Below are 22,653 nucleotides of genomic sequence, written 5' to 3' on the forward strand. Positions count from 1 at the left end.
TGACAGTGCAGCTCTCCCACAGTACTGACCCTCTGACAGTGCAGCACTCCCTCAGTACTGACCCTGTGACAGTGCAGCACTCCCTCAGTACTGACCCTCTGACAGTGCAGCACTCCCTCAGTACTGACCCTCTGACAGTGCAGCTCTCCCACAGTACTGACCCTCTGACAGTGCAGCACTCCCTCAGTACTGACCCTGTGACAGTGCAGCACTCCCTCAGTACTGACCCTCTGACAGTGCAGCACTCCCTCAGTACTGACACTCTGACAGTGCAGCATTCCCTCAGTACTGACCCTCTGACAGTGCAGCTCTCCCTCAGTACTGAATCTCTGACAGTGCAGCACTCCCTCAGTACTGACCCTCTGACAGTGCAGCTCCCCTCAGTACTCACACTCTGACAGTGCGGCACTCCCTCAGTGCTGACCCTCTGACAGTGCAGCACTCTCTCAGTACTGACCCTCTGACAGTGCTGCTCTCCCTCAGTACTGACCCTCTGACAGGGCTGCACTCTCTCAGTACTGACCCTGTGACAGTGCAGCTGTCCCTCAGTACTGACCCTCTGACAGTGCATCACTCACTCAGCACTGACCCTCTGACAGTGCTGCTCTCCCTCAGCACTGATCCTCTGACAGTGCAGCACTCCCTCAGTAGTGATCCTCTGACAATGCAGCACTCCCTCAGTACTGACCCTCTGACAGTGCAGCACTCCCTCAGTACTGACCCTCTGACAGTGCAGCACTCCCTCAGTACTGACCCTCTGACATTGCAGCACTCCCTCAGTACTGACCCTCTGACAGTGCTGCTCTCCCTCAGTACTGACCCTCTGACAGTGCTGCACTCTCTCAGTACTGACCCTGTGACAGTGCAGCTGTCCCTCAGTACTGACCCTCTCACAGTGCATCACTCACTCAGCACTGACCCTCTGACAGTGCTGCTCTCCCTCAGCACTGATCCTCTGACAGTGCAGCACTCCCTCAGTAGTGACCCTCTGACAATGCAGCACTCCCTCAGTACTGACCCTCTGACAGTGCAGCACTCCCTCAGTACTGACCCTCTGACAGTGCAGCTCTCCCTCAGTACTGACCCTCTGTCAGTGCAGCACTCTCTCAGTACTGACCCTCTGACAGTGCAGCACTCCCTCAGTACTGACCCTCTGACAATGCAGCACTCCCTCAGTACTGACCCTCTGACATTGCAGCACTCCCTCAGTACTGACCCTCTGACAGTGCAGCACTCCCTCAGTACTGACCCTCTGACAGTGCAGCACTCCCTCAGTACTGACCCTCTGACAGTGCAGCACTCCCTCAGTACTGACCCTCTGACAATGCAGCACTCCCTCAGTACTGACCCTCTGACATTGCAGCTCTCCCTCAGTACTGACCCTCTGACAGTGCAGCACTCCCTCAGTACTGACCCTCTGACAGTGCAGCCCTCCCTCAGTACTGACCCACTGACCCTCTGACAGTGTAGCACTCCCTCAGTACTGACCCTCTGACAATGCAGCTCCCCTCAGTACTGACCCTCTGACAGTGCAGCCCTCCCTCAGTACTGACCCTCTGACCCTCTGACAGTGTAGCACTCCCTCAGTACTGACCCTCTGACAGTGCAGCTCTCCCTCAGTACTGACCCTCTGACAGTGCAGCACTCCCTCAGTACTGACCCTCTGACATTGCACTCTCCCTCAGTACTGACCCTCTGACAGTGCAGCACTCCCTCAGTACTGACCCTCTGACAGTGCAGCCCTCCCTCAGTACTGACCCTCTGACCCTCTGACAGTGTAGCACTCCCTCAGTACTGACCCTCTGACAGTGCAGCTCCCCTCAGTACTGACCCTCTGACAGTGCAGCCCTCCCTCAGTACTGACCCTCTGACCCTCTGACAGTGTAGCACTCCCTCAGTACTGACCCTCTGACAGTGCAGCTCTCCCTCAGTACTGACCCTCTGACAGTGCAGCACTCCCTCAGTACTGACCCTCTGACAGTGCAGCTCTCCCTCAGTAATGACCCTCTGACAGTGCAGCTCTCCCTCAGTACTGACCCTCTGACAGTGCAGCACTCCCTCAGTACTGACCCTCTGACAATGCAGCACTCCCTCAGTACTGACCCTCTGACAGTGCAGCTCTCCCTCAGTATTGACCCTCTGACAGTGCAGCTCCCCTCAGTACTGACCATCTGACAGTGCAGCTCTCCCTCAGTACTGACCCTCTGACCCTCTGACAGTGTAGCACTCCCTCAGTACTGACCCTCTGACAGTGCAGCTCCCCTCAGTACTGACCCTCTGACAGTGCAGCCCTCCCTCAGTACTGACCCTCTGACCCTCTGACAGTGTAGCACTCCCTCAGTACTGACCCTCTGACAGTGCAGCTCTCCCTCAGTACTGACCCTCTGACAGTGCAGCACTCCCTCAGTACTGACCCTCTGACAGTGCAGCCCTCCCTCAGTACTGACCCTCTGACCCTCTGACAGTGTAGCACTCCCTCAGTACTGACCCTCTGACAGTGCAGCTCTCCATCAGTACTGACCCTCTGACAGTGCAGCACTCCCTTAGTACTGTCCCTCTGACAGTGCAGCTCTCCCTCAGTACTGACCCTCTGATAGTGCAGCACTCCCTCAGTACTGACCCACTGACAGTGCAGCACTCCCTCAGTACTGACCCTCTGACAGTGCAGCTCTCCCTCAGTACTGACCCTTTGACAGTGCTGCACTCCCTCAGCACTGACCCACTGACAGTGCAGCTCTCCCTCAGTACTGACCCTCTGACAGTGCAGCACTCCCTCAGTACTGACCCTCTGACAGTGCAGCTCTCCCTCAGTACTGACCCTCTGACAGTGCTGCTCTCCATCAGTACTGATCCTCTGACAGTGCAGCTCTCCCTCAGTACTGACCCTCTGACAGTGCAGCACTCCCTCAGTACTGACCCTCTGACAGCGCAGCTCTCCCTCAGTACTGACCCTCTGACAGTGCAGCACTCCCTCAGTACTGACTCTCTGACAGTGCAGCTCTCCCTCAGTACTGACCCTCTGACAGTGCAGCTCTCCCACAGTACTGACCCTCTGACAGTGCAGCACTCCCTCAGTACTGACCCTGTGACAGTGCAGCACTCCCTCAGTACTGACCCTCTGACAGTGCAGCACTCCCTCAGTACTGACCCTCTGACAGTGCAGCTCTCCCACAGTACTGACCCTCTGACAGTGCAGCACTCCCTCAGTACTGACCCTGTGACAGTGCAGCACTCCCTCAGTACTGACCCTCTGACAGTGCAGCACTCCCTCAGTACTGACACTCTGACAGTGCAGCATTCCCTCAGTACTGACCCTCTGACAGTGCAGCACTCCCTCAGTACTGACCCTCTGACAGTGCAGCTCTCCCTCAGTACTGACCCTCTGACAGTGCTGCTCTCCATCAGTACTGATCCTCTGACAGTGCAGCTCTCCCTCAGTACTGACCCTCTGACAGTGCAGCACTCCCTCAGTACTGACCCTCTGACAGCGCAGCTCTCCCTCAGTACTGACCCTCTGACAGTGCAGCACTCCCTCAGTACTGACTCTCTGACAGTGCAGCTCTCCCTCAGTACTGACCCTCTGACAGTGCAGCTCTCCCACAGTACTGACCCTCTGACAGTGCAGCACTCCCTCAGTACTGACCCTGTGACAGTGCAGCACTCCCTCAGTACTGACCCTCTGACAGTGCAGCACTCCCTCAGTACTGACCCTCTGACAGTGCAGCTCTCCCACAGTACTGACCCTCTGACAGTGCAGCACTCCCTCAGTACTGACCCTGTGACAGTGCAGCACTCCCTCAGTACTGACCCTCTGACAGTGCAGCACTCCCTCAGTACTGACACTCTGACAGTGCAGCATTCCCTCAGTACTGACCCTCTGACAGTGCAGCTCTCCCTCAGTACTGACTCTCTGACAGTGCAGCACTCCCTCAGTACTGACCCTCTGACAGTGCAGCTCCCCTCAGTACTCACACTCTGACAGTGCGGCACTCCCTCAGTGCTGACCCTCTGACAGTGCAGCACTCTCTCAGTACTGACCCTCTGACAGTGCTGCTCTCCCTCAGTACTGACCCTCTGACAGGGCTGCACTCTCTCAGTACTGACCCTGTGACAGTGCAGCTGTCCCTCAGTACTGACCCTCTGACAGTGCATCACTCACTCAGCACTGACCCTCTGACAGTGCTGCTCTCCCTCAGCACTGATCCTCTGACAGTGCAGCACTCCCTCAGTAGTGATCCTCTGACAATGCAGCACTCCCTCAGTACTGACCCTCTGACAGTGCAGCACTCCCTCAGTACTGACCCTCTGACAGTGCAGCACTCCCTCAGTACTGACCCTCTGACATTGCAGCACTCCCTCAGTACTGACCCTCTGACAGTGCTGCTCTCCCTCAGTACTGACCCTCTGACAGTGCTGCACTCTCTCAGTACTGACCCTGTGACAGTGCAGCTGTCCCTCAGTACTGACCCTCTCACAGTGCATCACTCACTCAGCACTGACCCTCTGACAGTGCTGCTCTCCCTCAGCACTGATCCTCTGACAGTGCAGCACTCCCTCAGTAGTGACCCTCTGACAATGCAGCACTCCCTCAGTACTGACCCTCTGACAGTGCAGCACTCCCTCAGTACTGACCCTCTGACAGTGCAGCTCTCCCTCAGTACTGACCCTCTGTCAGTGCAGCACTCTCTCAGTACTGACCCTCTGACAGTGCAGCACTCCCTCAGTACTGACCCTCTGACAATGCAGCACTCCCTCAGTACTGACCCTCTGACATTGCAGCACTCCCTCAGTACTGACCCTCTGACAGTGCAGCACTCCCTCAGTACTGACCCTCTGACAGTGCAGCACTCCCTCAGTACTGACCCTCTGACAGTGCAGCACTCCCTCAGTACTGACCCTCTGACAATGCAGCACTCCCTCAGTACTGACCCTCTGACATTGCAGCTCTCCCTCAGTACTGACCCTCTGACAGTGCAGCACTCCCTCAGTACTGACCCTCTGACAGTGCAGCCCTCCCTCAGTACTGACCCTCTGACCCTCTGACAGTGTAGCACTCCCTCAGTACTGACCCTCTGACAGTGCAGCTCCCCTCAGTACTGACCCTCTGACAGTGCAGCCCTCCCTCAGTACTGACCCTCTGACCCTCTGACAGTGTAGCACTCCCTCAGTACTGACCCTCTGACAGTGCAGCTCTCCCTCAGTACTGACCCTCTGACAGTGCAGCACTCCCTCAGTACTGACCCTCTGACAGTGCAGCACTCCCTCAGTACTGACCCTCTGACAGTGCAGCCCTCCCTCAGTACTGACCCTCTGACCCTCTGACAGTGTAGCACTCCCTCAGTACTGACCCTCTGACAGTGCAGCTCCCCTCAGTACTGACCCTCTGACAGTGCAGCCCTCCCTCAGTACTGACCCTCTGACCCTCTGACAGTGTAGCACTCCCTCAGTACTGACCCTCTGACAGTGCAGCTCTCCCTCAGTACTGACACTCTGACAGTGCAGCACTCCCTCAGTACTGACCCTCTGACATTGCAGCTCTCCCTTGTACTGACCCTCTGACAGTGCAGCACTCCCTCAGTACTGACCCTCTGACAGTGCAGCCCTCCCTCAGTACTGACCCTCTGACCCTCTGACAGTGTAGCACTCCCTCAGTACTGACCCTCTGACAGTGCAGCTCCCCTCAGTACTGACCCTCTGACAGTGGAGCCCTCCCTCAGTACTGACCCTCTGACCCTCTGACAGTGTAGCACTCCCTCAGTACTGACCCTCTGACAGTGCAGCTCTCCCTCAGTACTGACCCTCTGACAGTGCAGCACTCCCTCAGTACTGACCCTCTGACAGTGCAGCTCTCCCTCAGTAATGACCCTCTGACAGTGCAGCTCTCCCTCAGTACTGACCCTCTGACAGTGCAGCACTCCCTCAGTACTGACCCTCTGACAATGCAGCACTCCCTCAGTACTGACCCTCTGACAGTGCAGCTCTCCCTCAGTATTGACCCTCTGACAGTGCAGCTCCCCTCAGTACTGACCATCTGACAGTGCAGCCCCCCTCAGTACTGCACTGGTGGATCAGTTCTGATTTTTGTTCTCATGTTCCTGGAGTGCTGATGCACGATCAATGACCACTAAAGCGAGGTTGTAGTCCAACTGAAGGCTTTAATAAGCTAGATGTTTCCCCCAGCAGCTCAGGTACAGAATGAGGGCTGCTGGTGTGGCACGGGTTCTTATACCCCGCCTATCAGGGCGGAGCTAATATACACTCTAGCCAATAGCAAGCATACTGGTTCTACCAATGGTACTTTAGCCTCTCAGGTACTGCAATACCTATAATACCACATTCACCCCCTGTTAAAAAAAGTCCTGCGGGGCTGGTGTCCAGAAACTACAAAACATAACAACTTGGTATAATTAGTTATGGAGGTACCGTAATACCTCCGTACAGTGTTTAAAAAACTATTTACAATTCTGATAGCTATGTACATTTGGTGATTTATATTTACAGATTACAGTTTAAAATGAAGCAATCAGTCGATCGAGGGCCCTGGTCGTCCTCTGTGATCGTCGGAGCCTCGATGGTGACTCCGGTTGAGGCTCGGGCGTCTGTGACTCCGGGAGCGTGGCTTCGATCTCCATGGCAGCTTTGTCACCCCTAGACGGCACTGGTGGGGAAAACGGCTGACCTGGGAAGGGAGCGCCTCCGGGGGGCGTCGTTGGGTGGGGGGCCTAGACAGGGGCGGTGGAAGGACCGATCCTCCTGTAAGGTGCACCGGTGGAGGGGAGAATGGGGCTAGTGGCTGGAATGTGTGTGGAGTTCCGGCGGGCGCCAGGTCCCGTAGGGAGACCGTATCTTGTCGGCCTTCGGGGTACGCCACGTAGGCGTACTGGGGGTTAGCATGGAGCAGATGGACCCTCTCGACCAACGGGCCCGACTTGTGCGCCCGCAAGTCTTTTCGGAGCAAGATGGGTCCGGGAGCTGCCAGCCAGGTCGGGAGTGAGGTCCCAGAGGAGGACTTCCTGGGGAAGACAAGGAGACGTTCGTGAGGTGTCTGATTGGTGGTTGTACAAAGTAGTGACCGGATGGATTGGAGGGCATCCTGGACGACTTCTTGCCAGTGGGAGACTGGGAGGTTCCTGGACCGTAGGGCCAGTAGGACGGTCTTCCTGACCGTTCCGTTCTCCCTCTCTACCTGTCCATTACCCCGGGGGTTTGTAACTGGTCGTCCTGCTCGAGGCGATGCCCTTGCTGAGCAGGAATTGCCGCAGTTCGTCGCTCATAAAGGAGGACCCTCTATCACTGTGTATGTAAGCGGGGAACCCGAACAGTGCAAAGATGCTACGGAGGGCCTTGATGACGGTGGTGGGGATCATGTCGGGGCAGGGGATGGCGAATGGGCACCGGGAGTACTCATCAAACACGTTCAGGAAGTACGTGTTGCGGTCGTTGGATGGGATGGGGCCTTTGAAGTCCATGCTGAGGCGTTCAAAGGGACGGGAAGCCTTTATCAGGTGTGCTTTCTCTGGCCGGTAGAAGTGCGGTTTGCACTCCGCGCAGATTTGGCAGCCCCTGGTGACGGTCCTGACCTCCTCGATGGAGTAGGGCAGGTTGCGGGTCTTGACAAAATGGAAAAAGCGAGTGACCCCCGGGTGGCAGAGGTCCTCGTGAAGGGCTCGGAGGCGGTCCACTTGTGCGGTGGCACATGTGCCGCGGGACAGGGCGTCAGGAGGCTCATTTAGCTTCCCGGGACGATACAAGATCTCGTAGTTGTAGGTGGAGAGTTCGATCCTCCACCGCAAGATCTTGTCGTTTTTTATCTTGCCCCGCTGTGCATTATTGAACATGAACGCCACCGACCGTTGGTCAGTGAGGAGAGTGAATCTCCTGCCGACAGGTAATGCCTCCAATGTCGCACAGCTTCTACTATGGCCTGGGTCTCCTTTTCGACTGAGGAGTGGCGGATTTCGAAAGTATGGAGGGTACGGGAGAAGAAGGCAACGGGTCTGCCCGCTTGGTTGAGGGTGGCCGCCAGAGCTATGTCGGACGCATCGCTCTCAACCTGGAAGGGGAGGGACTCATCAATGGCGCGCATCGTGGCCTTTGCAATGTCTGTTTGATGCGGCTGAAGGCCTGGCGGGCCTCTTATCGACAGGGGAAAAACTGTGGATTGGATCAGGGGACGGGCCTTGTCCGCATAGTTGGGGACCCACTGGGCGTAGTAGCTAAAAAACCCTAGGCAGTGTTTTAGGGCCTTAGAGCAGAGAGGGAGGGGGAACTCCATAAGGGGGCGTATGCGTTCAGGGTCGGGGCCTATAACTCTATTTCGCACTATGTAGCTGAGAATGGCTAGACAGTCGGTGCTAAACACGCATTTATCCTTATTGTATGTTAGGTTAAGGATTTTAGCGGTCTGGAGAAATTTTCGGATGTTGGTGTCGTGGTCCTGCTGGTCATGGCCGCAGATGGTGACATCACCGAGATACGGGAATGTTGCCCGTAAACCGTACCGGTCAACCATTCGGTCCATCTCACGCTGGAAGACCGAGACCCCTTTGGTGACACAAAAGGGAACCCTTAAGAAGTGATAGAGCCGCCCGTCTGCCTCGAAGGCAGTGTATTTGCGGTCACTAGTGCGGATGGGGAGCTGGTGGTAGGCGGACTTAAGATCCACCGTGGAGAAGACCTTGTAATGCACGATCTTGTTTACCAGGTCGGATATGCGGGGGAGAGGGTACGCATCCAGCTGCGTAAGCCTGTTGATGGTCCGACTGTAGTCGTGACCATCCTATGCTTCTCCCCGGTCTTTACCACCACTACTTGAGCTCTCCAGGGGCTGTTACTGGCTTCAATGACCCCTTCCCTCAGTAGCCTTTGGACCTCTGACCTAATAATGATCCGGTCCTGGGCACTGTAGCGTCTGCTCCTGGTGGCGACGGGCTGGCAATCCGGGGTGAGGTTCACAAAGCCACCTGAGAGGCTAAAGTACTATTGGTAGAACCTGTATGCTTGCTATTGGCTAGAGTATATAATAGCTCCGCCCTGATAGGCGGGGTATAAGAACCCGTGCCGCCCCAGCAGCCCTCATTCTGTACATGAGCTGCTGGGGGAAACATCTCGCTTATTAAAGCCTTCAGTTGGACTACAACCTCGCTTTAGTGGTCATTGATCGTGCATCAATTTAATAAGCTAGATTTCTAAGAAGAAAGGATGGAGCTCCGAATCAAGCCTGAGTGTCTGCAACTCAGCCCCCACGCGGCGAACTCAGCGGCAATCTTTAAGCACTGGCTGGCGTGTTTTAAAGGGCATCTCGAGATGGCCGAAAACGCACCCACGGGAGAGCAGAAACTGAACATCCTGCACTCAAGGGTGAGCCCGGAGATTTACACCCTCATCGAGGAAGCAGAAGACTTTGATGCAGCAATCAACCTGCTAAAAGGACACTATATTCGCCCGGTGAACCAGGTCTACGCCCTGCACCTGCTTGCAACAAGACGGCAAACCCCTGGGGAATTGTCAGAGGAATTCTACCGTGCACTCCTGGTGCTGGGAAGAAGCTGCGGCTGCCCGCAGGTTTCGGCGAGCGAACACACGGAACTCTTAGTCCGGGACGCTTTCGTGGCAGGTATGCTTTCATCACAAATCCGCCAGCGCCTGTTAGCGAAGGACACCCTGGGTCTCAGGGAGGCACGGGCCCTTGCAGGCTCCCTGTACGTGGCCTCCAGGAACGCCCGCGCTTACGTACCCGACCGTGTGGCAGCCCCCTGGGCAGCGTGGAACCCCTCCGCGGCCGACCCCAAGACTTCCCCCATTTCCCCACAGGCCTGCGCTGCAAGGCGGCCTGGCAACCCCGAGGGGCCCCGCTGCTACTTTTGCGGGCAGGCCAAGCACCCCCGCCACCGCAGCCCGGCCCGCGCATCCACCTGCAAGGGATGCGGCAAAAAGGGCCATTTCGTGGGGGTATGTCAGGCCCGAGCGGTGGCCGCGGTCTCCAGCGGTGAATTCGGACCGCCACCACAAACTTCTCCACGGTCCCCGTGTGGCCAGCGGTCACCGCCACCCCCAAATCCCAGGGCCACGTGCGGATCTCGGGCGCCGCCATCTTGTTCCACGGACGCCACGTTTGAGGGATGGGCGCCGCTATTTTGTGCACCCCCAGCCATGTGCGACCTATGGGAGATGCCATCTTGGATGAACCCCCAGGACCCCAGATCGGCTGACCACACACTGCCTGAACAGAATTCCCAACTACTGCGATTGGCCTCGGTGACTCTGGATCAGTCTCGACCTCGAACACTCTCAACCACTACGATGACCGTTTTCATCAACGGGCATGAGACGTTCTGCCTAATTGACTCTGGGAGCACGGAGAGCTTCATACACCCCGACACGGTAAGGTGCTGTTCTCTCCTCATCCACCCTGTTAATCAAAAAATCTCACTGGCCTCCGGTTCCCACTCAGTGGAGATAAAGGGGTTTTGTTTAGCAAACCTCACAGTCCAGGGAAGGGAGTTCAAAAATTTCCATCTCTACGTCCTTCCCCACCTCTGCGCGGCTACACTCCTGGGTTTAGATTTCCAGTGTAACCTTCAAAGTCTGACCTTCAAATTCGGCGGCCCTATACCCCCCTTACTGTCTGCGGCCTCGCGACCCTTAATGTCGACCCGCCTTCCCTGTTTGCGACCCTGAACGCGCCCCCTTATGGAGTTCCCCCTCCCTCACTGCTCCAAGGCACTGAAACGTTGCCCAGGGTTTTTTAGCTACTACGCCCAGTGGGTCCCCAACTGCACGGGCAAGGCCCGTCCCCTGATCCAATCCACAGCTTTTCCCCTGTCGATAGAGGCCCGCCAGGCCTTCAGTCGCATCAAAGCAGATATTGCAAAGGCCACGATGCGCGCCATCGACGAGTCCCTCCCCTTCCTGGTCGAGAGCGATGCGTCCGACGTAGCTCTAGCGGCAACCCTCAACCAAGCGGGCAGACCCATGGCCTTCTTCTCTCGTACCCTCCATGCTTCCGAAATCCGCCACTCCGCAGTCGAAAAGGAGGCCCAGACCATAGTAGAAGCTGTGCGACATTGGAGGCATTACCTGGCCGGCAGGAGATTCACTCTCCTCACGGACCAACGGTCGGTGGCGTTATAGGTATTATGGTACCTACAAGATCTTGTATCGTCCTGGGAAGCTAAACGAGCCTCCTGACGCTCTGTCCCAAGGCACATGTGCCACCGCACAAGTGGACCGCCTCCGAGCCCTCCACGAGGACCTCTGCCACCCGGGGGCCACTCGCTTTTTCCATTTCGTCAAGACCCGCAATCTGCCCTACTCCATCGAGGAGGTCACGACTGCCACCAGGGCCTGCCAAATCTACGCGGAGTGCAAACCGCACTTCTACCGACCAGAGAAACGCACCTGATAAAGGCTTTCCGTCCCTTTGAACGCCTCAGCATGGACTTCAAAGGCCCCCTCCCCTCCACCGACCGCAACACGTACTTCCTGAACATGATTGACGAGTACTCCCGGTTCCCATTCGCCATCCCCTGCCCAGACATGACTGCAACCAGCGTCATCAAGGCCCTCCATAGCATCTTTGCACTGTTCGGGTTCCCCGCTTACATACATAGTGATAGGGGTCCTCCTTTATGAGCGACGAACTGCGTCAATTCCTGCTCAGCAAGGGCATCGCCTCGAGCAGGACGACCAGTTACAACCCCAGGGGTAACGGACAGGTAGAGAGGGAGAACGGAACGGTCTGGAAGACCGTCCTACTGGCCCTACGGTCCAGTCTCCCGCTTGCAAGAAGTCCTCCTGGATGCCCTCCACTCCATCCGGTCACTGCTTTGTACGACCACCAATAAGACACCCCATGAACGTCTCCTTGTCTTCCCTAGGAAGTCCTCCTTTGGGACCTCGCTCCCGACCTGGCTGGCAGCTCCCGGACCCATCCTGCGCCGAAAACACGTGCGGCGCACAAGTCGGACCCGTTGGTCGAGAGGGTCCATCTGCTGCATGCTAAGCCCCAGTATGCCTACTTGGTGTACTAGGTCTCCCAACCAGACCTGGCGCCCGCCGGAACCCCACGCACATCCCAGCCACCAGTTCCACCCTCCCCTCCACCACAGCACCTTACAGGAGGATCGGTCCTTCCGCCGGCCCCGTCTAGGCCCCCCCACCCACCGACGCTCCCCACAGGCGCTTCCTTCCCAGGTCGACCGATTTCCCACCCAGCGCCGTCTAGGGGTGCCGAAGCTGCCATGGAGATCGAAGCCACGCTCCCGGAGTCACAGACACCCGAGCCTCCACCGGAGTCACCACCGAGGCTCCGACGATCACAGAGGACAACCAGGGCCCCCGATCGACTGATTGCTTCATTTTAATTGTAAACTGTAAATATAAACCATCAAATGTACATAGCTATCAGAATTGTAAATAGTTACTAAACACTGTACGGAGGTATTACGGTACCTCCATAACTAATTATACCACGTTGCCATGTTTTGTAGTTTCAGGCCACCACCCCCGCCGGACTCTTTTTAACAGGGGGTGAATGTGGTATTATAGGTATTACGGTACCTGACAGGCTAAAGCACGATTGGTGGAAACTGTATGCTTTCTATTGGTTAGAATGTATGATAGCTCCGCCCTGCGAGGTGGGGTATAAGAACTTGTGCCGCCCCATCAGCCTTCCTTCTGTACCTGAGCTGCTGGGGAAAAGATCTAGCTTATTAAAGCCTTCAGTTGGACTACAACCTCGCTTTAGTGGTCATTGATCGTGCATCAATCTTTATTTCTCTCTTTTTCTCCCTGTGTGTCCATGTCTCCCTCTTTCCCATTTTACATTGTCCTCTATCTCTTTCTCTATCCTCCTCTCTTTATCTCCTTCTCTTCCTCTATCTCTTTCTCTATCCTCCTCTCTTTATCTCTCTCCTTCACTTCCACTATCTCTTTCTCTGTCCTCCTCTCTTTATCTCCCTCCTTCACTTCCACTATCTCTTTCCCTATCCTCCTCTCTTTATCTCTCTCCTTCTATCTCTTTCTCCATTGCTTTCACCAACTCCATTTCTGGCTCCGCCTCTTTTCCATCTCTTTTTTTCATCTTTCAGGATTTCTTCCAATTTCTCACCATTGTTTTATCCACCTTTCTCTCTTCACCTCTTTCTCCTCTTGATATTTGCCCCAACATTTCTCTGTCTCTTTCTCTCTTATTATCTCCTCATCAGTCTTTCCATTTCTTGTTCTTACTCTTCACCCCTTCTCCATCTCTCTCTAACGGATTCACTCTCTCTCTCTCAGACCAGATGTATGGGACGTGTGAGATAGATTGGGCCAGGGGCGTGTTCTCCATTGTCCACAAATCCTACATTGTCTCAATCTTTATCTGCTGCTTCTTCCTGCCAACGTCCATCATGCTCTTCTCGTACATCTCGATCATCAACACCGTCAAGTCAAACCGGGCCCTGGCAGGAGTCGCTGACCTGGGAGAACGCCAAAGGAAACTGGAGAAGGATGTGACCCGGGTGAGCTTTCTTATTGCAGTCCTGGGTTAATTTAACTTCCCAAAACCTGCTCGCAAAAGATGCATAAACCAACATCCCATTCGGTGAGTGCCACCCTGGAGTGGGTGAGTGCCACACTGGTCTGGGTGAGTGCCACACTGGTCTGGGTGAGTGCCACACTGGGCAGGGTGAGTGCTGCACTGGGCAGGGTGAGGGCCGCACTGGGCAGGGTGAGTGCCACTGGGCTGGGTGAGTGCCACACTGGAGTGGGTGAGTGCCACACTGGTCTGTGTGAGTGCCACACTGGGCACGGTGAGTGCCGCATGGGCTGGGTGAGTGCCACCCTGGAGTGGGTGAGTGCCACACTGGGTTGGGTGAGTGCCACACTGGGCTGGGTGAGTGCCACACTGGGCAGGGTGAATGCCGCATGGGCTGGGTGAGTGCCGCATGGGCTGGGTGAGTGCCACCCTGGAGTGGGTGAGTGCCACACTGGTCTGGGTGAGTGCCACACTGGGCTGGGTGAGTGCCGCATGGGCTGGGTGAGTGCCACGCTGGAGTGGGTGAGTGCCACACTGGGTTGGGTGAGTGCCACACTGGGCTGGGTGAGTGCCACACTGGGCAGGGTGAGTGCCACACTGGGCACGGTGAGTGCCACACTGGGCTGGGTGAGTGTCACACTGGGTTGGGTGAGTGCCACACTGGAGTGGGTGAGTGCCACACTGGGTTGGGTGAGTGCCACACTGGGCTGGGTGAGTGTCACACTGGGTTGGGTGAGTGCCACACTGGGCTGGGTGAGTGCCACACTGGGTTGGGTGAGTGCCACACTGGGCTGGGTGAGTGCCACACTGGGCAGGGTGAGTGCCGCACTGGGCTGGGTGAGTGCCACTCTGGGCAGGGTGAGTGCCACACTGGGCAGGATGAGTGCCACCCTGGAGTGGGTGAGTGCCACCCTGGAGGGGGTGAGTGCCATACGGCTGTGTGAGTGCCACACTGGAGTGGGTGAGTGCCAAGCTGGAGTGGGTGAGTGCCACACTGGGCTGGGTGAGTGCCACAGTGGAGTGGGTGAGTGCCACCTTGGAGTGGGTGAGTGCACATTGGGCTGGGTGAGCGCTACTGGGCTGGGTGAGTGCCACACTGGGCTGGGTGAGTGCCACACTGGGCTGGGTGAGTGCCACACTGGTCTGGGTGAGTGCCACATTGGAGTGGGTGAGTGCCACACTGGGCAGGGTGAGTGCCACACTGGAGTGGGTGAGTGCCTCACGGCTGGGTGAGTGCCACACTGGGCTGGGTGAGTGCCTCCCTGCTCTGGGTGAGTGCGACACTGGGCTGGGTGAGTGCCACACTGGTCTGGGTGAGTGCCACACTGGAGTGGGTGAGTGCCACACGGCTGGGTGAGCGCCACACTGGAGTGGGTGAGTGCCACACTGGGCTGGGTGAGTGCCACACTGGGCTGGCTGAGTGCCACACTGGGCTGGGTGAGTGCCACACTGGAGTGGGTGAGTGCCACACTGGGCAGGGTGAGTGCCACCCTGGAGTGGGTGAGTGCCACACTGGGCTGGGTGAGTGCCACACTGGGTTGGGTGAGCGCCACTGGGCTGGGTGAGTGCCACACTGGGCTGGGTGAGTGCCACACTGGAGTGGGTGAGTGCCGCATGGGCTGGGTGAGTGCCACACTGGAGTGGGTGAGTGCCACACAGGGCTGGGTGAGTGCCACACGGGGCTGGGTAAATGCCACACTGGGCAGGGTGAGTGCCACACTGGAGTGGGTGAGTGCCACACTGGTCTGGGTGAGTGCCACACTGGGCTGGGTGAGTGCCACACTGGGCTGGGTGAGTGCCACTCTGGGCAGTGTGAGTGCCACACTGGGCAGGGTGAGTGCCACACTGGGCAGGGTGAGTGCCGCACTGGGCTGGGTGAGTGCCACTCTGGGCAGGGTGATGGCCACACTGGGCAGGGTGAGTGCCACACTGGGCAGGGTGAGTGCCGCACTGGGCTGGGTGAGTGCCACACTGGGCTGGGTGAGTGCCACTCTGGGCAGGGTGAGTCGCCACACTGGGCAGGGTGAGTGCCGCACTGGGCTGGGTGAGTGCCACTCTGGGCAGGGTGAGTGCCACACTGGGCAGGGTGAGTGCCACACTGGAGTCGGTGAGTGCAACACTGGAGTGGGTGAGTGCCACACTGGGCTGGGTGAGTGCCACACTGGAGTGGGTGAGTGCCACCCTGGAGTGGGTGAGTGCCACACAGCTGTGTGAGTGCCACACTGGAGTGGGTGAGTGCCACACTGGAGTGGGTGAGTGCCACACTGACTGGGTGAGTGCCACAGTGGAGTGGGTGAGTGCCACCCTGGAGTGGGTGAGTGCCACATTGGGCTGGGTGAGCGCTACTGGGCTGGGTGAGTGCCACAGTGGGCTGGGTGAGTGCCACACTGGTCTGGGGGAGTGCCACACTGGTCTGGGTGAGTGCCACACTGGAGTGGGTGAGTGCCACACTGGGCAGGGTGAGTGCCACACTGGAGTGGGTGAGTGCCTCACTGCTGGGTGAGTGCCACACTGGGCTGGGTGAGTGCCACACTAGGCTGGGTGAGTGCCACCCTGCTCTGGGTGAGTGCCACACTGGTCTGGGTGAGTGCCACACTGGGCTGGGTGAGTGCTACACTGGTCTGGGTGAGTGCCGCACTGGGCTGGGTGAGTGCCACACTGGAGTGGGTGATTGCCACATGGCTGGGTGCGCGCCACACTGGAGTGGGTGAGTGCCACACTGGGCTGGGTGAGTGCCACAATTCGCTGGCTGAGTGCCACACTGGGCTGGGTGATTGCCACACTGGAGTGGGTGAGTGCCACACTGGGCAGTGTGAGTGCCGCACTGGGCTGGGTGAATGCCACACGGGGCTGGGTGAGTGCCACACTGGACAGGGTGAGTGCCGCACTGGGCTGGGTGAGTGCCACTCTGGGCAGGGTGAGTGCCACACTGGGCAGGATGAGTGCCACACTGGAGTGGGTGAGTGCCAAACTGGGCTGGGTGAGTGCCACCCTGGAGTGGGTGAGTGCCACCCTGGAGGGGGTGAGTGCCACACGGCTGTGTGAGTGCCACACTGGAGTGGGTGAGTGCCAAACTGGAGTGGTGAGTGCCACATTGGAGTGGGTGAGTGCCACATTGGGCTGGGTGAGCGCTACTGGGCTGGGTGAGTGCCACACTGGGCTGGGTGAGTGCCACACTGGGCAGGGTGAGTGCCACACTGGAGTGGGTGAGTGCCACACTGGGCAGGGTGAGTGCCACACTGGAGTGGGTGAGTGCCTCACGGCTGGGTGAGTGCCACACTGGGCTGGGTGAGTGCCACACTGGAGTGGGTGAGTGCCACACTGGGCTGGGTGAGTGCCACACTGGAGTGGGTGAGTGCCACACTGGGCAGGGTGAGTGCCACACTGGAGTGGGTGAGTGCCTCACGGCTGGGTGAGTGCCACACTGGGCTGGGTGAGTGCCACACTGGGCTGGGTGAGTGTCGCCCTGCTCTGGGTGAGTGCCACACTGGTCTGGGTGAGTGCCACACTGGAGTGGGTGAGTGCCACACGGCTGGGTGAGCGCCACACTGGAGTGAGTGAGTGCCACACTGGGCTGGGTGAGTGCCACACTGGGCTGGGTGAGTGCCACACTGGGCTGGGTGAGTGCCACACTGGACAGGGTGAGTGCCGCACTGGGCTGGGTGAGTGCCACTCTGGGCAGGGTGAGTGCCACACTGGGCAGGATGAGTGCCACACTGGAGTGGGTGAGTGCCAAACTGGGCTGGGTGAGTGCCACCCTGGAGTGGGTGAGTGCCACCCTGGAGGGGGTGAGTGCCACACGGCTGTGTGAGTGCCACACTGGAGTGGGTGAGTGCCAAACTGGAGTGGTGAGTGCCACACTGGAGTGGGTGAGTGCCACATTGGGCTGGGTGAGCGCTACTGGGCTGGGTGAGTGCCACACTGGGCTGGGTGAGTGCCACACTGGGCTGGGTGAGTGCCACACTGGAGTGGGTGAGTGCCACACTGGGCAGGGTGAGTGCCACACTGGAGTGGGTGAGTGCCTCACGGCTGGGTGAGTGCCACACTGGGCTGGGTGAGTGGCACACTGGGCTGGGTGAGTGCCGCCCTGCTCTGGGTGAGTGCCACACTGGTCTGGGTGAGTGCCACACTGGAGTGGGTGAGTGCCACACGGCTGGGTGAGCGCCACACTGGAGTGAGTGAGTGCCACACTGGGCTGGGTGAGTGCCACACTGGGCTGGCTGAGTGCCACACTGGGCTGGGTGAGTGCCACACTGGAGTGGGTGAGTGCCACACTGGGCTGGGTGAGTGCCACACTGGGTTGGGTGAGTGCCGCCCTGGAGTGGGTGAGTGCCACACTGGTCTGGGTGAGTGCCACACTGGGCTGGGTGAGTGCCACACTGGGCTGGGTGAGTGCCACACTGGGCAGGGTGAGTGCCGCACTGGGCTGGGTGAGTGCCACTCTGGGCAGGATGAGTGCCACCCTGGAGTGGGTGAGTGCCACCCTGGAGTGGGTGAGTGCCACACGGCTGTGTGAGTGCCACACTGGAGTGGGTGAGTGCCAAACTGGCGGGGGTGAGTGCCACACTGGGCTGGGTGAGTGCCACAGGGGAGTGGGTGAGTGCCACCTTGGAGTGGGTGAGTGCCACATTGGGCTGGGTGAGCGCTACTGGGCTGGGTGAGTGCCACACTGGGCTGGGTGAGTGCCACACTGGGCTGGGTGAGTGCCACACTGGTCTGGGTGAGTGCCACACTGGAGTGGGTGAGTGCCACACTGGGCAGGGTGAGTGCCACACTGGAGTGGGTGAGTGCCTCACGGCTGGATGAGTGCCACACTGGGCTGGGTGAGTGCCACACTGGGCTGGGTGAGTGCCGCCCTGCTCTGGGTGAGTGCGACACTGGTCTGGGTGAGTGCCACACTGGAGTGGGTGAGTGCCACACGGCTGGGTGAGCGCCACACTGGAGTGGGTGAGTGCCACACTGGGCTGGGTGAGTGCCACACTGGGCTGGCTGAGTGCCACACTGGGCTGGGTGAGTGCCACACTGGAGTGGGTGAGTGCCACACTGGGCAGGGTGAGTGCCACCCTGGAGTGGGTGAGTGCCACACTGGGCTGGGTGAGTGCCACACTGGGTTGGGTGAGCGCCACTGGGCTGGGTGAGTGCCACACTGGGCTGGGTGAGTGCCACACTGGAGTTGGTGAGTGCCGCATGGGCTGGGTGAGTGCCACACTGGAGTGGGTGAGTGCCACACAGGGCTGGGTGAGTGCCACACTGGAGTGGGTGAGTGCTACACGGCTGAGTGAGCGCCACACTGGAGTGGGTGAGTGCCACACTGGTCTGGGTGAGTGCCACACTGGGCTGGGTGAGTGCCACACTGGGCTGGGTGAGTGCCACTCTGGGCAGGGTGAGTGCCACACTGGGCAGGGTGAGTGCCACACTGGGCAGGGTGAGTGCCGCACTGGGCTGGGTGAGTGCCACTCTGGGCAGGGTGAGTGCCACACTGGGCAGGGTGAGTGCCACACTGGGCAGGGTGAGTGCCGCACTGGGCTGGGTGAGTGCCACTCTGGGCAGGGTGAGTGCCACACTGGGCAGGGTGAGTGCCACACTGGAGTCGGTGAGTGCAACACTGGAGTGGGTGAGTGCCACACTGGGCTGGGTGAGTGCCACACTGGAGTGGGTGAGTGCCACCCTGGAGTGGGTGAGTGCCACACGGCTGTGTGAGTGCCACACTGGAGTGGGTGAGTGCCACACTGGAGTGGGTGAGTGCCACACTCACTGGGTGAGTGCCACAGTGGAGTGGGTGAGTGCCACCCTGGAGTGGGTGATTGCCACATTGGGCTGGGTGAGCGCTACTGGGCTGGGTGAGTGCCACACTGGGCTGGGTGAGTGCCACACTGGTCTGGGTGAGTGCCACACTGGAGTGGGTGAGTGCCACACTGGGCAGGGTGAGTGCCACACTGGAGTGGGTGAGTGCCTCACTGCTGGGTGAGTGCCACACTGGGCTGGGTGAGTGCCACACTGGGCTGGGTGAGTGCCACCCTGCTCTGGGTGAGTGCCACACTGGTCTGGGTGAGTGCCACACTGGGCTGGGTGAGTGCTACACTGGTCTGGGTGAGTGCCGCACTGGGCTGGGTGAGTGCCACACTGGAGTGGGTGATTGCCACACGGCTGGGTGCGCGCCACACTGGAGTGGGTGAGTGCCACACTGGGCTGGGTGAGTGCCACAATTCGCTGGCTGAGTGCCACACTGGGCTGGGTGAGTGCCACACTGGAGTGGGTGAGTGCCACACTGGGCAGTGTGAGTGCCGCACTGGGCTGGGTGAGTGCCACACGGGGCTGGGTAAATGCCACACTGGGCAGGGTGAGTGCCACACTGGAGTGGGTGAGTGCCGCACTGGGCAGGGTGAGTGCCACACTGGGCTGGGTGAGTGCCACACTGGGCTGGGTGAGTGCCACACTGGGCTGGGTGAGTGCCACACTGGGCAGGGTGAGTGCCACACTGGGCAGGGTGAGTGCCACCCTGGAGTGGGTGAGTGCCACCCTGGAGGGGGTGAGTGCCATACGGCTGTGTGAGTGCCACACTGGAGTGGGTGAGTGCCAAACTGGAGTGGTGAGTGCCACACTGGAGTGGGTGAGTGCCACATTGGGCTGGGTGAGCGCTACTGGGCTGGGTGAGTGCCACACTGGGCTGGGTGAGTGCCACACTGGGCTGGGTGAGTGCCACACTGGAGTGGGTGAGTGCCACACTGGGCAGGGTGAGTGCCACACTGGAGTGGGTGAGTGCCTCACGGCTGGGTGAGTGCCACGCTGGGCTGGGTGAGTGCCACACTGGGCTGGGTGAGTGCCGCCCTGCTCTGGGTGAGTGCCACACTGGTCTGGGTGAGTGCCACACTGGGATGGGTGAGTGCCACACTGGGCTGGGTGAGTGCCACTCTGGGCAGGGTGAGTGCCACACTGGGCAGGGTGAGTGCCACACTGGGCAGGGTGAGTGCCGCACTGGGCTGGGTGAGTGCCACGCTGGGCAGGGTGAGTGCCACACTGGGCAGGGTGAGTGCCACACTGGGCAGGGTGAGTGCCGCACTGGGCTGGGTGAGTGCCACTCTGGGCAGGGTGAGTGCCACACTGGGCAGGGTGAGTGCCACACTGGAGTCGGTGAGTGCAACACTGGAGTGGGTGAGTGCCACACTGGGCTGGGTGAGTGCCACACTGGAGTGGGTGAGTGCCACCCTGGAGTGGGTGAGTGCCACACGGCTGTGTGAGTGCCACACTGGAGTGGGTGAGTGCCACACTGGAGTGGGTGAGTGCCACACTCACTGGGTGAGTGCCACAGTGGAGTGGGTGAGTGCCACCCTGGAGTGGGTGAGTGCCACATTGGGCTGGGTGAGCGCTACTGGGCTGGGTGAGTGCCACACTGGGCTGGGTGAGTGCCACACTGGTCTGGGTGAGTGCCACACTGGAGTGGGTGAGTGCCACACTGGGCAGGGTGAGTGCCACACTGGAGTGGGTGAGTGCCACACTGGAGTGGGTGAGTGCCTCACTGCTGGGTGAGTGCCACACTGGGCTGGGCGAGTGCCACACTGGGCTGGGTGAGTGCCACCCTGCTCTGGGTGAGTGCCACACTGGTCTGGGTGAGTGCCACACTGGGCTGGGTGAGTGCTACACTGGTCTGGGTGAGTGCCGCACTGGGCTGGGTGAGTGCCACACTGGAGTGGGTGATTGCCACACGGCTGGGTGCGCGCCACACTGAAGTGGGTGAGTGCCACACTGGGCTGGGTGAGTGCCACAATTCGCTGGCTGAGTGCCACACTGGGCTGGGTGAGTGCCACACTGGAGTGGGTGAGTGCCACACTGGGCAGTGTGAGTGCCGCACTGGGCTGGGTAAGTGCCACACGGGGCTGGGTAAATGCCACACTGGGCAGGGTGAGTGCCACACTGGAGTGGGTGAGTGCCGCACTGGGCAGGGTGAGTGCCACACTGGGCTGGGTGAGTGCCACACTGGGCTGGGTGAGTGCCACACTGGGCTGGGTGAGTGCCACACTGGGCTGGGTGAGTGCCACACTGGGCAGGGTGAGTGCCACACTGGAGTGGGTGAGTGCCGCACTGGGCTGGGTGAGTGCCACACTGGGCAGGGTGAGTGCCACACTGGGCAGGGTGAGTGCCACACTGGGCTGGGTGAGCGCCACTGGGCTGGGTGAGTGCCACACTGGGCTGGGTGAGTGCCGCACTGGGCTGGGTGAGTGCCACACTGGAGTGGGTGAGTGCCACACAGGGCTGGGTGAGTGCCACACTGGAGTGGGTGAGTGCTACATGGCTGAGTGAGCGCCACACTGGAGTGGGTGAGTGCCACACTGGTCTGGGTGAGTGCCACACTGGGCTGGGTGAGTGCCACACTGGGCTGGGTGAGTGCCGCACTGGGCTGGGTGAGTGCCACACTGGAGTGGGTGAGTGCCACACAGGGCTGGGTGAGTGCCACACTGGAGTGGGTGAGTGCTACATGGCTGAGTGAGCGCCACACTGGAGTGGGTGAGTGCCACACTGGTCTGGGTGAGTGCCACACTGGGCTGGGTGAGTGCCACACTGGGCTGGGTGAGTGCCACACTGGACAGGGTGAGTGCCGCACTGGGCTGGGTGAGTGCCACTCTGGGCAGGGTGAGTGCCACACTGGGCAGGATGAGTGCCACACTGGAGTGGGTGAGTGCCAAACTGGGCTGGGTGAGTGCCACCCTGGAGTGGGTGAGTGCCACCCTGGAGGGGGTGAGTGCCACACGGCTGTGTGAGTGCCACACTGGAGTGGGTGAGTGCCAAACTGGAGTGGTGAGTGCCACACTGGAGTGGGTGAGTGCCACATTGGGCTGGGTGAGCGCTACTGGGCTGGGTGAGTGCCACACTGGGCTGGGTGAGTGCCACACTGGGCTGGGTGAGTGCCACACTGGAGTGGGTGAGTGCCACACTGGGCAGGGTGAGTGCCACACTGGAGTGGGTGAGTGCCTCACGGCTGGGTGAGTGCCACACTGGGCTGGGTGAGTGCCACACTGGGCTGGGTGAGTGCCGCCCTGCTCTGGGTGAGTGCCACACTGGTCTGGGTGAGTGCCACACTGGAGTGGGGGAGTGCCACACGGCTGGGTGAGCGCCACACTGGAGTGAGTGAGTGC

The 22,653-nt window shown here is 59.5% G+C and overlaps 1 protein-coding gene across 1 annotated transcript in view; it reads left to right on the forward strand.

The window, feature by feature from the left end:
* LOC140411623 (opsin-5-like) overlaps window positions 1-22,653 on the forward strand; it is a 66,114-nt gene that overhangs the window by 36,582 nt on the left and 6,879 nt on the right. The window contains exon 5 of the mRNA XM_072500679.1: window positions 13,282-13,505. Within this exon, the coding sequence (XP_072356780.1) occupies window positions 13,282-13,505 (224 nt within the window). The remainder of the gene's footprint in view (window positions 1-13,281; window positions 13,506-22,653) is intronic.

Source organism: Scyliorhinus torazame, chromosome 4, assembly GCF_047496885.1.
Source record: "Scyliorhinus torazame isolate Kashiwa2021f chromosome 4, sScyTor2.1, whole genome shotgun sequence".
Taxonomy (NCBI): domain Eukaryota; kingdom Metazoa; phylum Chordata; class Chondrichthyes; order Carcharhiniformes; family Scyliorhinidae; genus Scyliorhinus; species Scyliorhinus torazame.